The sequence below is a fragment of the Bombina bombina genome, chromosome 3 (assembly GCF_027579735.1).
Source record: "Bombina bombina isolate aBomBom1 chromosome 3, aBomBom1.pri, whole genome shotgun sequence".
NCBI lineage: Eukaryota > Metazoa > Chordata > Amphibia > Anura > Bombinatoridae > Bombina > Bombina bombina.
Window position 1 is genome coordinate 626,553,373 of NC_069501.1, and position 14,154 is coordinate 626,567,526.

At 37.9% G+C, this 14,154-nt stretch overlaps 1 protein-coding gene across 6 annotated transcripts in view; it reads left to right on the forward strand.

Annotated features, from left to right (window-relative positions):
- MACF1 (microtubule actin crosslinking factor 1) overlaps window positions 1–14,154 on the forward strand; it is a 413,635-nt gene that overhangs the window by 42,327 nt on the left and 357,154 nt on the right. For all 6 annotated transcript variants that reach the window (XM_053707285.1, XM_053707286.1, XM_053707290.1 and 3 more), the window contains 27 exons: window positions 3,440–3,606; window positions 4,043–4,155; window positions 4,235–4,341; window positions 4,903–5,022; window positions 5,102–5,197; window positions 5,403–5,530; window positions 5,607–5,700; window positions 6,152–6,306; window positions 6,636–6,903; window positions 7,049–7,177; window positions 7,460–7,537; window positions 7,655–7,816; window positions 7,906–8,010; window positions 8,259–8,354; window positions 8,492–8,617; window positions 10,004–10,156; window positions 10,243–10,397; window positions 10,513–10,639; window positions 10,721–10,904; window positions 11,023–11,186; window positions 11,272–11,450; window positions 12,720–12,858; window positions 12,945–13,138; window positions 13,230–13,392; window positions 13,555–13,638; window positions 13,836–13,943; window positions 14,017–14,115. In XM_053707285.1, the coding sequence (XP_053563260.1) occupies window positions 3,440–3,606; window positions 4,043–4,155; window positions 4,235–4,341; window positions 4,903–5,022; window positions 5,102–5,197; window positions 5,403–5,530; window positions 5,607–5,700; window positions 6,152–6,306; window positions 6,636–6,903; window positions 7,049–7,177; window positions 7,460–7,537; window positions 7,655–7,816; window positions 7,906–8,010; window positions 8,259–8,354; window positions 8,492–8,617; window positions 10,004–10,156; window positions 10,243–10,397; window positions 10,513–10,639; window positions 10,721–10,904; window positions 11,023–11,186; window positions 11,272–11,450; window positions 12,720–12,858; window positions 12,945–13,138; window positions 13,230–13,392; window positions 13,555–13,638; window positions 13,836–13,943; window positions 14,017–14,115 (3,693 nt within the window). The remainder of the gene's footprint in view (window positions 1–3,439; window positions 3,607–4,042; window positions 4,156–4,234; window positions 4,342–4,902; window positions 5,023–5,101; window positions 5,198–5,402; window positions 5,531–5,606; window positions 5,701–6,151; window positions 6,307–6,635; window positions 6,904–7,048; window positions 7,178–7,459; window positions 7,538–7,654; window positions 7,817–7,905; window positions 8,011–8,258; window positions 8,355–8,491; window positions 8,618–10,003; window positions 10,157–10,242; window positions 10,398–10,512; window positions 10,640–10,720; window positions 10,905–11,022; window positions 11,187–11,271; window positions 11,451–12,719; window positions 12,859–12,944; window positions 13,139–13,229; window positions 13,393–13,554; window positions 13,639–13,835; window positions 13,944–14,016; window positions 14,116–14,154) is intronic.

A 14,154-nucleotide genomic window follows, 5' to 3' on the forward strand; every position in this document is an offset into this window, starting at 1 on the left:
GCATTTATTTACAAAAAGGGTGGTGGATTCATGGAATAAACTTCCAAAAGAGGTGGTAACCACAAAGACTGTAAAGGAATTCAAAAATGTCTGGGACGTGCATAAAGCTATCCTAAGAAAAAAAGTAACATGCCGTATGGGTAAACTTGACCTTTTGGTTCTTATCTACAGTAAAATTCTATGTTTCTTTGAAGAACCTTGTACATTTGTCATTGATCATATGGATAGCATTTTAATGATTCTATACAGTTTGCATTCATCCCATTTTCTTTATTTCTCAACCTGACATCTTCCCATTTATTCGCGGCTGCTGCTTCATTTTTTCCACTGTTACTTTGCAGAAAGTTATATCTATGGAAAAGCTTCCCATTAGAGTTTGTAGTTTTTTTGGGTTTTTTTCTCAGGTTTTGGATATTATGCTGTGTTTCTAATAAGTTCTATGTTTTTTGCAGTAGTTTTGGAAAAGGGTATATTGGATTGTAAATTCTACTTTTAGTGTGTAGTTTAATGTTTGCTGTACATGGCAAGTTAGGTGTAGATTCACCGATGAGCGCTTTCACTCCAGTGGGTAAAGTCTTCCCCAATCCTATTATTTTTGTGGACACATTCTCTAATTTGTTAAAGGGCCAGTAAACCTAGAAAATAATGTTATATAATTCTGCACATAGTGCAGAATTATATAACATTATATTAGTGCTAGCTTTATATAACATAATATTGCCTGTGAATTTTTATTAAAAAAGAGTTTTTTTCAGACCCGCCCTCTGTGCTCTACTGAGCGGGTCTGGTTTTCCCTCTGAGCGCATCTGGGCAGCTGTCTAGTCACAGCCCGGCCCGATCGCACCATTACACTCAATGTAGCTCGCTCCTGCTCTGTCTGACAGCGAGAGGGAGCTACAGTGAGTGTAATGGCGCGGTCGGTAACATTATTTTGTAGGTTTACTGGCCCTTTAACAAATTAGAGAATGTGTCCACAAAAATAATAGGATTGGGGAAGACTTTACCCACTGGAGTGAAAGCTATGTGCAGAATTATATAACATTATTTTCTAGGTTTACTGGCCCTTTAAGTGTAACTATTGCAGACAAAATAGGACCATTCTAATTACACATCATTCAGTTTTATTTCTCTCACTCAATTTTGTTTTTACCTTAATGAATATAGATCCTATTGTTAAAGTTGCCAGATAATTAAGAGTGTATGTATGTATGTATGTATGTATATATATATGTATGTATATATATATATATATATATATATATATATATATATATATATATATATATATATATATATATATATATATATATATATGTGTGTGTGTGTATATATATGTATATATATATATATATATATATATATATATATATATATATATATATGTGTGTGTGTGTGTATAAAAATTAAGGTTTAATCTGAATTCAAAAATGGATCTCCAGTTTGCAAAGTATATGCTATGTTAGTTTAGTTGCTTTATTATACAATTGAACAGAGTAACTGCACTTAAAGTAATTAAAACACAAAGCAGGTTAAAACCAGCTGTCAGCTGTCCTGAAAAATAATTAAGTGCACTGCTGTGTAAATTCTTAAAATTCTTCAAAACTTGGCATAAAATAAATCATTATTCAGTGTATCCACCAATATGATCCATTTGAAAGGGCATGAGCATTTTTCCCTCTTATTAATTTGTTGTTAGCAAGCGTTTTGTGAGCGATTAGTTTAATACAAACATAGTTCAAGAATATATCAAGGGTGGAGTGATCTCCAACCCTCTTAGCGGGTATATACTAACAATAATGCCCCTTGTATATGGTCATTTCTCCACAAAATGTCTATTCTAGCAATACAAAGCAGTCCAGCAAAACCTCATTACTATTATTGGATTTATTTTTTTCATTGCTGTGTTGTCCTGTGTTACCGTATATGTAACACTAAATATGTTATGTGCAAAATGGAAATGTGGTTTCTTCTGAGTAAAAGCTAATATACAATGCAAAAGGTTTGGCTATTGTAACAAGCACAGTCCCTTTCCGGAGGTAGCACATATTGCCCCCTTCACTCCCTTACTCCTCATCTCTCTCTTTTCTTCTCCCCCCTCCTTTTCTTCTTGCTGTGCTTCTTTCACCCCCTCCTTCCCTCTCTGTACTCCCCCCCCCCCTCCCTTCTCTTTGCTGGGTGGGATTTATCTGCCAGACTAATACAGATGAAGCTGCATCCAATCAGCTGTGGATTTCATGTAAGGTGCTGTGATCTGTGCACTGCAGAGAGATGCAGGGAGATGTCTGAGTCTGTAAGATGTCTGTCTGAGACAGGCTTCGGATGCAGGGATGAGAGGGGGATGCATTTTCCTCCCCCCAGGAATATGTCTGAGTCTGCTTTAAAAATGATGCTGTAAGTGAGGAGTCTGATGTGTGCTGGCAGCCTACAACACCACTGCTGCATAAATGCACTGAGGATATGGGGAATTCTGTCAGCTGTGTTCGGAAGCCCAAGGAGCCGGGACTAAAGGAAGGGAAGGACACAAGGCCTAGCAAGAGGAAGAGACTGTTTAGTAGGAAGAAAAAAGACCAGAGGGAAGAAGAACAGAACCAAGAGGGCTTACAGACAGAGGAGATATTGGAGAAACCCAACATGTTTGATACATGTGCTGTGGGCGAGTACCATTGCAGTCCCAAAGGTGAACCTGTAGAGGATGGGAGAGTGCTTCAGGTGAGAGAGACCTTCCATGGAAAGGTTCAGATTGCACAGCTGATAGAACCCCTGCCTCCTACTCCAGGATCACCTTCGGGTGGAACAACAGTTATTGCCCGGTTTGTGGAGAATCCTGCAGATGTCCAGCACAGGATGGTCAGAGCAGTGGTAGATTTTGATACGGTTGGTAAGAGCCGAGCAGTTCTGCTTCCCATTAAGACAGAGAGCGTGGATTATAATTATGATCCTAAGAACAACAATAGTATAAGAACAGTTTCTGAAATGTCCTCTCCACTTTTTCAACTAATAGAACCTTGTAAACAGCAAATGGAAGCCATAACATTAACGGATATACCTTCTACATATTCCTCTGGGCTTGAACATTCCTCCTCTGGGTATTGCAGTGATCCATGTTCACAGCCAGCTCAGGTGGGGAAATTCCATACTTCTGCTTGTTACCTTGATCATTGGTGATTATGTTTATTTTGTATAGAAGGTGTAATTAACCTTGATGGAGGGATATATTGTGTTTGTAGATACATGTAGCTTTAGATTCAGCTTTCCTAAAGGTGATGGTAAATCTGAGTTAAAGCTAAGAGAAAAGATTGAAAATGAATTAAGTGGATTTTATAGTTGGTGCTTCTGGTGCGAAAGTTCACACTATCCTCATATTTATGCAGCGAAAGAAACTGAGGAATAGGAATTGTTCACAGTGATGCTTGATAAGTGACTGTGTTTCTTTCTCTAGATCTCTGATATTTATGTAAGTGGAGAGTCTGGGGATATGTCAGCCAAGGAAAAGCTGCTCCTATGGACGCAGAAGGTGACTGCTGGATATGCTGGGATTAAATGCACTAACTTTTCCTCTTGCTGGAATAATGGAAAAATGTTTAATGCCATTATCCATAGATATAGGTAGGTAATGCCAACTCTCAATTATTGTTAAAGGGACACTGAACACAAAATGTTTCTATAGTGATTCAGATAGAGCATGCAATTTTAAACAACTTTCTAATTTACTCCTATGATCAATTTTTCTTCGTTCTCTTGCTATCTTTATTTGAAAAGAAGGCATCTAAGCTATTTGTTTGGTTCAGGACCCTGGAAAGCACTTGTTCATTGTTAGATGAATTTATCCACCAATCGGCAAGAACAACCCAGGTTGTTCACCAAAAATGGGCCGGCATCTAAACTCAACCAAAGATACCAAGAGAATGAAGAAAATGTAACAATAGGAGTAAATTAGAAAGTTACTTAAATTCTAAATCACAAAAGAAAAAATTTGGGTTCAGTGTCCCTTTAATAAACTATTTTGGAATCAATACTTAGTGCTGGGTAACTCTGTTTTCAGACCTGATTTGGTGGACATGCAGAAGGTGGAAGTACAGAGTAGCAGAGAGAATCTAGAGCAAGCATTCGAGATAGCAGAAAGCCTGGGGGTCACCAGGTTGCTTGACGCTGAAGGTATTTAGATTCTGAGAGTTTTACTGTGTAATCCGTGCAAAAGATGTCTGATTAACCCTTAGTTATGTCTTACCTGCAGATGTGGATGTGGATTCTCCTGATGAGAAGTCTGTGATCACTTATGTGTCTTCTATATATGATGCCTTCCCCAAAGTCCCAGAGGGAGCAGAGGGGATCAATGCCACTGTAAGTTTATATTTCTGTTTAAATTTGTCTTTAAAGGGACAGTCAACTCAAAAAAAATGTATTGTTTAAAAAGATAGATAATCCCTTTATTACCTATTCCCCAGTTTTGCATAACCAACACAGTTATATTAATACACGTTTTACCTCTGTGATTACCTTGTATCTAAGCCTCTTCTGACAGCCCCCTGATCACATGACTTTTTATTTATTATCTATTGACTTGCATTTTATCCAATGAGTGCAGTGTCTGCCACAACTCATGGGCGTGAGCACAATGTTATCTATATGGCTCACATGAACTAGCACTCCCCTGTTGTGAAAAGCTAATAAAAAAGCATGTGATAAGAGGCTTTCTTTAGTGGCTTAGGAACAGGCCGAAATGTAGAGGTTTAAAGGTTCTGAAGTATATTCATATAACAATGTTGGTTGTGCAAAGCTGGGGAATGGGTAGTAAAGATGTTATCTATCTTTTTAACAATAACAATTTTGGTGTTGACTGTCCCTTTAAGTCATTATCTCTCAAGTATCCACAGTCCTTTTAACTCCAGATTATTTCTGCAGGAGGTGGATTTGCGATGGCTGGAGTACCAGGAAAGGGTAGGCTCCCTTACTCAGTGGATCCGGCAACATGTACTTCTGATGTCTGACAAATCTTTCCCACAAAACCCTGTGGAGTTAAAGGTGTTTTGGTTTTTTAGCACAGACATATAATTGGTTTCTGTAATGAACATAACAACTTACACTCTTTTTTTTCTTCTAGGCACTTTATAATCAGTACGTACATGTAAAAGAAACTGAAATCCCAGCCAAAGAACAAGAGAAGGAACAAATCCAGACATTATATCAAATGCTGCAGGTAAATAAGCTCTCAACTAACAGTTTTATTGGTTATGACTTTTAAACAGATTTTTTTTTTAATTATCCAATCAGACCTCCGTTTTCACTTCTTAGTGTAAGACGATAGTCTCCATATACATGTAGTTGTTTCTCTGTTTTATTTTTCTTTCTCTCTCTTTTTTTTTTGCCTGGGAACCTATTTTGCTTACACTCTACTTCTTCAGGCCTGGATAGAGTTTGGCCGCCTTAAGTTGCCTGCTTCGTTTCATCCCAATGATGTGGAGGAGCAATGGGGGAAGCTTATTCTGTCTATGCTAGAAAGAGAGAAGGTTCTCCGGCCAGCAGTAGAGAGGTGAGTGTGTTTGCCTATGTAACATAGCTTTTGTATTTTTGCTATTGCATCATTATTATTTTATCTTTTGCTGTAGGCTTGAACTGCTTCTCCAAGTTGCAAACCGCATCCAGAATGGTTGCTTGATTTGTGAAGAGAAGATTACATTGGCAAGGAATACACTACAGTCTGTAAGTTACTAGGTTTGACTGACCTGTATTAGCTGCATTCTGTGGATAAGGTGGACTGGTATCTTGTATGCGGTGTACACAGGCAAGAGGTCACATTTGCATGAGATGATGTCAGCATTTGTGTTGTGTTTATCAGTAATAGAACAGATTTAATGGAACACACCTGATGTACACCGACAACATGCACAAAATTAAGATGTTTCTGGCTCTTAAACTATTGGCCTAGATTAAAAGTAAGTTTTTCAGGTCCTTGCTTAGAGTAAAGTATTCCTTATGTAGATTGAGATAAATTGTCGTTGTAGGTTAGACGTTCAGTGTATGGTTTGCATATCATTTAGCCATAAATACTTAATGCATTTTTGAGCCTCTAGAGCCTCATTTTATCTCTTATACTTTGTATTAAGGATGAACATTACTAATAGACCCTGGATTACTGTCGTCTATCTTGCAGGATGCAGCTAATATTGAGTGTGGACAGAGAGTTCAGCAGGAAAGTGAAGTGGTGCAGTTCCTGCAAGAGAGTGAAGGGCTTCTTAGACAGCTGCAGGCTGATGTAAAGATTCTACGAGATGAGAAGTATTTCCAGGTGGAGGAACTGGCAATCAGGTAAAGTGTTTTTCTCTTTTGGAACCTTTGGTGTGACCTGGTGCACTTGTATCAGATAAAGTGTGCTTTAATTGTCACCATAGAGAGAGTTTGTTCTGAAACAGATCAGTGTAGTTTATTTTAGGGGATGGTTGTTGCAGGTATATAGAAAGTTAAAACACACTTCTCAAAAAAATTACTTTTTTTAGAAGATAAATAATGATAGATCATAGTATCTTGCAGGATTTGTGTTATTAAAATGTTGCCATCAAACTGTTCTCTTCTCCTTGATACCCAAAGGTTATGAAGTAGTAATAAATAGTTTTAAGGAGATCTTACCTGTTTTTTAGAGTACTACGAATTCAAGATGAACTGCTGACGCTTAGATTAGAATGCACCAATCTGTACAGAAGGGAAAATTTCACCACATCAGGTCTGCAATCTTCCTTGCCTGTGAGCACATCTCACCAGTATAGCCTTCACACCTCCCCTTCTTCTTCTACCTCTTGGTTTCGAAAACCAATGAGTCGCATTGAACTGGTTGCATTATCATCTTCAGAGGATGAGGGCAGCCTAAGATTTGTATATGAGCTGCTGGCTTGGGTGGAAGAGATACAGGTATGTTTTTGTGGGAAATATAGACAAATCCCTGCATATTTTACTATATTCTTATGTTGTCTGTATAAGGTAGTGGAAGAATGATAGAGGTTGAACAGATGTTTTTTTGTCACTAATATTTGCTAAATTTATGTGCAATTCTTAGATGAAATTGGAAAGAGCAGAATGGGGCAGTGATCTCCCTAGTGTAGAGGCTCAGCTAGAGACTCAACGTTTGGTGCACAGCAGTGTAGAGGAACTGACCTCTAGTCTGAGAGAAGCTCGGAGCTATGAGGTAGGTGCTCATCTGTGTGTATTTATATAATACATACGTGTGTGTGTATATATTTTTTTTGTCTGAGGAAGGGGAGTGTGTCCCCGAAACAACACGCTTGATTTATTAAACTACACTTGCTAAAAAGACCAGAGAGTGGCTCCTTATGTCATATATACAGTATATATATATATATATATATATATATATATATATATATATATATATATATATATATATATATATATATATATACACTTTGTGTTTCCTCTTAAATGTTTACAAACCTTCTTTTTCCGACAGATTAAAATGTCTCCAAATTTCCGCACCAGCTACAGGGAAACCCTAAGTAAACTGGAGATGCAGTATTGCAAACTAAGGGTGAGAAAGTGATTGGCATTTTATATTACTCAGAGAACACATTAAGATGTTTTAAATACTATGTTGCTGTGAAACTTAACAGTCAAGGTTAAAATAAAGTGTTGTCATAATGCACAGGAAACATCCAGCTCCCGCTTACGCCACCTACAAAGCCTCCATGACTTTGTGTCCCGAGCCACAGCACAGATTATCTGGCTGAATGAGAAGGAAGAGGAAGAGCTGGCTTATGACTGGAGTGATGGTAATTCCAACATGGCAGCCAAGAAGGAGTACTTTGCTGTAAGTATTTAGAGGCAAGATAAGAGGCCAGCTGGTTATAGGTGCTGTGTTATGATATAAAATGATACATTCTATTATTTCTCTAACAGGATCTTACCCAGGAGCTGGATGAGAAGCAGGATGTGATTCAGTCCCTGCAGGAAATGGCAGAATTACTGTCATTGGAAAATCACCCTGCAAAACAAACAGTGGAGGTGATTGTCAATGTGATACAATGTCTGGTCGTCCAGTGCTTGTGAGAGTCATAGAATGGTCACAGCACTGGTTTGTTGTCAGTGTTGAGCAGTGCTGACATGGTGTGATCTAATATTGTTATGTCCACTGTCTGTGTGTAAGCAGAACAAGATGATGCCTTGTACAACAAGCCTTTTCCTTTTTATCCTTGTTGGTGCTTCTTTTGCCAGATATCTCACAATTTCCTTTCTAATTGTCCTCTCTCTAGGCATACAGTGCAGCAGTACTATCCCAGTGGCAATGGGTTCAGCAGCTGTGTCTTTGTGTAGAGCATCACCTGAAAGAAAACTCTGCATATTTCCAGGTAGTGTACAATGTGTGCTTTCCCTTTTGTTGTGGACTGTGAAATTGTATTTCAGTTACCTACTTCTCCTCCTGTAATATTTATAAAATATAAATACTCTGTATATCATATGTGATCTCAGATTTATGTTTCCATAGTTCTTTAGTGATGTGCGAGAATCTGAAGTTTATTTGAAAAATCTTCAGGACTCAATCAAGAGAAAGTATTCCTGCGACCGTAGCACTAGTGTCACTCGCCTGGAGGATATGTTGCAAGACTCAATGGTAAGAGATGATGGCTTTGTCCACTCCATGCTTCCCATATCCCTTACCCATTTTATAGTTGTTATAGTTTAGGACCAGATAGTGGAAGGACAGACCAAGCACTTGGGGCAGTACCTTAAGTCGCTCTGCACAAAGGTGCTCTAGCTCACCTGATAAGGAATAGATAAAAATAAACAAAGCGTAGAGCGCCAAAAGGTAAATAAAATATTTATAAGGATTTACAAAGATAAAAATACCATTGGGTATATGTAAAATATCCATACCATCTATGGATATAAGCAGTAAAAATCACAAAAAATAAATTAAACAATGCTATGGGGTATTAAAAACAAGCAAATAATAAGGTGCACCTTAAGCATATATATAAAAAAAGAGTCTAAAAGATTAAAATTTAGATAAGTCCTAGTCCCTGTAATCCATTAAGCAGAAACAAAGTCAATGTCAGTGGTATCCAAAAAAATATGTATCCAAAAAATATATATAGGTGATATGTGGCTCCGGTGTGTGTTCGTGAGGACTCCAATAGATGTAAATAACAAAAATAGAAAACAAAAAATAAAAATAAAAATATCAAAAATATAAAAAATAAAAATATATAGGTGATCCTAAAAAGTGTGTTAAACCGTCAGGAAAAAATTCAAAAGAGATCAAATAGTGATAAAATGATAAAAAATTGTGAAAATATAGAAAAAATCAAAAAGAAGTTGGTGATTATTTAGCAGAGATCTTTCCTTTGATGTAATAGATCTTCTATTGCTCTTCTAATACCTGTGGAAATAATATAACATAGTGCAATATTGCTAGTGAACAAATATAACAAATTGAAATGAGGCTTACCAATACTGTCAACGCGTTTCGACCTTATATCATAGGCCTTTATCAAGACATAGATGGTATGGATATTTGACATATACCCAATGCTATTTTTATCTTTGTAAATACCCAATGGTATTTTTATCTTTGTGAATCCTTATAAACCTTTTATTTACCTTTTGGCGCTCTACACTTTGTTTATTTATAGTTTAGGACCAGCTAATGCCAAACACAAATACAGATTTATGAAATGGAAAAAAAAAATGTATATGTAAGGTTATAATCCACAATGCATACGTTTGGTTTGCCATGTTTGTTGTTGATACCCAATGGATGGATATCCTCTTGAAAGATGTTTAGTTTGAAGATGTAGAAAAAGCGAATCCTTTTTTTCATAAACATGAGGTTAAAATAGATCCTAGTCAATTGTTGCAAATTAGATGCTTTAGGAATTCTATACACAGGTCAGTCCACTTTCACCATACCACAAGTTTTCTGTACCCCTATGATTGCACTCACGCTACTTTTGCTGTAAGCCTGGCACACTCTGCACATATTACTTTTTTTATGCAGGATGAGAAGGAGCAGCTTATCCAGTCAAGGAGTTCAGTCGCCAGTCTTGTTGGAAGATCAAAGAACATTGTCCAACTGAAGCCGAGAAATCCAGAGCATGGTCTAAGTAGCACACTTCCAATCAGAGCCGTTTGTGACTATCGGCAAATAGAAGTAAGAGACTTAAAGTTGTGTAAGTTCCACCAATGGATGGAAGACATGAGTTATATAATGACACCTGCTATATTTTGGTTTCACAGATTACAATAAACAGAAATGAAGAATGTGTATTGGAAGATAATTCACATAGGACAAAATGGAAGGTGATTAGCACCACGGGTAATGAAGCTATGGTGCCATCAGTCTGCTTCCTCATCCCACCACTTAACAAGGAAGCAATAGATATGTCAAACAGGTAAATACAGTTTCTACATCAGAATATACAGGATTCTGTTAATGAACTGCAAAACAAACAAAAATATGTTTATTAATGTGTGCTTTTGTTTTATATTTTTACTTTCATACTCTAGAGTGGAACAACTTTACCAAAAAGTAATGTCTGTATGGCACCAATTGCATGTAAATACAAAGAGCCTTATTTCCTGGCACTATCTGCGCAAGGATTTGGATGTGGTACAAGGCTGGAATGTGGATAAGGTGAGAGTTTAGTGCGGTAAAGTCTGACTTTACTCTTTGTTGACAGTATTGGATCACTGAATAACCCTCTGTTCTCCCCAGCTTAGGGTTCTGCCCCTTGCCGAGCGCTTGCAGACACTTTCCAGCCTCCAGTCCCACTTGGATGATTTCTTGGAAGACAGCAAAGATTCTCAAATGTTCTCATCTTCAGACCGTTTAAGTTTAGAGCAGGAAGTGGAGTCCTGTAAGGAGAAGTGCAGAAAGATGGTGGACTTAATAGAAACAGGTAAATAGTTGTAACCTCCACTCTCTATAAATCTTTGATATTTTCCAAGACAAAACTTATGTAGATTTGTAAGTAAACGTATAATGAGATTATATGTTCCCTTTGTGTCACTCTGCAGAAGATAAAGATGAATCTGTTGCAAAGATGTACATATCGGAGCTCCAGAATATCCGTCTCCATTTAGAAGACTGTGAGCAAAGGCTAGTAAGAAAGATCCAGAGTCCTGCAGGCAGTGACGCTGATGCTGTGCATGAGAACACTATTCGTAAATCCGAGCAAGAGGTTAGTGTATTGTAGGTCACAAAATTCCAGCTAAAGACTTGACTTGCATAACACTTACCTCTTTCTCTTTATTGTTGGTTCTCAGAGTATGCAGGAGGAACTAAAGAGGTTAAAATCTGAGTTAACGCTGGTTTCTGAGCGCTGTGATCATTTCCTGCATCAGTCTCCGTCTGGCTCCAGTACTCCAAATCTGCGTTCCCAGCTAGACCTACTTGTGGAAAGGATGGACCACGTGTATGGATTGTCCACTGTGTTCTTGAAGAAGTGAGTACCAACCTGTAAAGCTGTTAACTAAGGTTGCATTCCACTTAAAGTCACCATCCAAATCATATGTTTAGCTGCAAACTGTTTAAAACTATAATTAAACTATTTAAAAAGACATTCAAGTCAAAATTAAACTTTCATGATTCAGAGAGTATTCAATTTTAAACAGCTTTCCAATTTACTTCATTAATAAAATGTGCACAGTCTTTTTATATTTACACTTTTTGAGTCACCAGCTCCTATTGAGCACGTGCAAAAATTCATAGACTATACGTATAAGCATTTGTGATGGGCTGATGGCTGTCACATGATACAGGAAGAGTGAAAATAGACATAGCTTTAATATTTATACAGAAAGAGAAGTGTTCTACTAAGAGCAAACAACAACTCACCTAGGAGCAGCCTCTTTTCACGAAGGAGAACTTTACTGAAGTATATCAGTCTGATCCTGCCGAGTAAGGTCAGTCCAGCCCCGAAATACCAGGCAATCCTCCTTTGAACAAGGAACATGACAAGCCCAGACAATTGTTTCGGTCTGAGAGTTTGCTTCTGTGTGTATTATGTCTCTCTTAAGGGAAAACAGGGGCAACCAGACGTTAACTCCTTATACAGTGTGTTTATAGGAATGGGGCTACACATCTCTGACAAGGCCCAATGAAGGCCGAAACGATTGTCTGGGTTTGCCATCTTCCTTGTTCAGAGAGTATTTACTTGGTATTTCAGCGCTGGACTGACCTTAATAGGCGGGATCAGACTGATATACTACAGGGAAGTTCTATTCTGTGTAAGGCATTACTGGGCTAAAAAGAAGCTGCGCCCAGGTGGTAAATCACCAAAGCACAAGCTAACAAGTTATTGAGCTGGTTGTTCGTTGCTGAGAGTGCGATTCTCTCTATGTGTATAGGTTTGTCAGAAAATAATCTACTACTCATTTTAAATTAAGACTAAGTGCTATCATGCATTTTTACCATTCATTTGTTGATTATGCAAATCTACTGTATTTACTGGTTCTTTAACAGGCACTACTTTACAATCTTTTGTCATAATGGTAAAGAAAGTTGTTTTCTTTGCAGTTCTCTTTACTCAGATTATTTGTGCTTTGGAAGGATGTGTTTTTGAAGAACCATGCTTTAAAGGACTGTCTTTTTTTCCAGAGAATAGTTTCCTCCATTTGTAATTTATTTCTGTAAAAACTAGATAACAATATGCTTCCAACTATGTAATAATATTGTGCTCCTTATTAATTCAATGGCTATATGTATACGATAGGTTGATGACGGTAGATGTGATAGTTCGAAGTCTGCAAGGAGCAGAAGCTCTTGTGAAAGGGTATGAAGCTCGGCTAAGCCAAGAAGATACTGTTCCTGCAGACCCAGCAGCTATTCACAATCAACAAGATGTGTTGCAGGTGGGCAATCTTTGTGGTACATACATGACGTGTACAAGATAAGTGTTGAAGCTGTTGACTGTAATAATCTGTGTTTCATTGTGTAGCAATGGCTCAGGGAAGCAGAAGAAAAGGACTGCATCATCTCTTCCTTGGGTGAAGAGGTGGCAAAGGCCAGGGAAGTGCAAGAGCGTTTGTATCAGATAAGCCAGGAACGCAGTATGGATGTGGAGCATTATCAGGACAGGACAGCTAAGCTACAAGAGCGCTGGAGCAGTGTACATACTCAGCTGGAAACGCGGTGGGTATCAATTCTGTCTCATTCTTTTTTTTCTTTTCTCATGACAGGTTTTGTTCCACTGATAAAGTATTTATCCTCTTTATTTCTTTAGCCAAACAGAACTGACAGGAATCAGAGCAGTGCTGAGAAATTACAGAGAGCGTCATGATCATCTGATTCATTGGATAGAGACCACAAAATCACAGCAAGAAATGATGAAGCCTGGACAGTCTGAGGACAGAAGAGTCCTATCAGAACAGCTTAATCAACAAACGGTAGGTGATCAACTGCGATGCTCATGCAGACAGCAGTTTTAATGTTGAGGACTTTTCCTTCTTTCTCTGTGAGCAAAATAAAAAATATTTGGTTTACTCGACATGTTGTTTTAATCAGTTTTTTATATGAGATTTATATCATGCATTTGTTTTCTTTTCAAGGCATTGGTGGCTGAAATTGAGAGAAATCAGACTCGCCTGGATGAGTGTCAGGCCCTCTCTCAGCAGTACTCTGTGTCAGTAAAGGTAAGTAGAGATTGGAAAGATTGCTATCACTATGTGTGACTTCCAGTACCCAAGAAGACAGCAGTACACCTTAACAATATATAGTTTGTGTTTTAATTTTAGTGCTGGGTTGTGTAACCTTCAGCTAAACCTGCCACGTTTTTATGTCAGATCAGGTTTGTGAGATATTCAAGATATGTTGTTTTTTTTGTGTACAGGATTATGAGCTGCAGCTGATGACATACAGGGCATTTGTGGAGTCACAGCAGAAATCCCCATTAAAGCGCAGGCGCATATTTTCTTCCTCTGATGTTGTTACACAGGAGGTAACCACAGCTTAATTAGGTTTTTATACTGATCAGTTGTTTATGATCTAACAAATTCTCTTTTTTCATGTAGTTTATGGACCTGCGCACACGTTACACTGCACTAGTGACTCTTACAACGCAACACGTGAAGTATATAAGTGATGCTTTGAGGAGACTTGAGGAGGAAGAGGTAATAAAGTGTAGACCCTCCTTCTGTATTGATAATAAT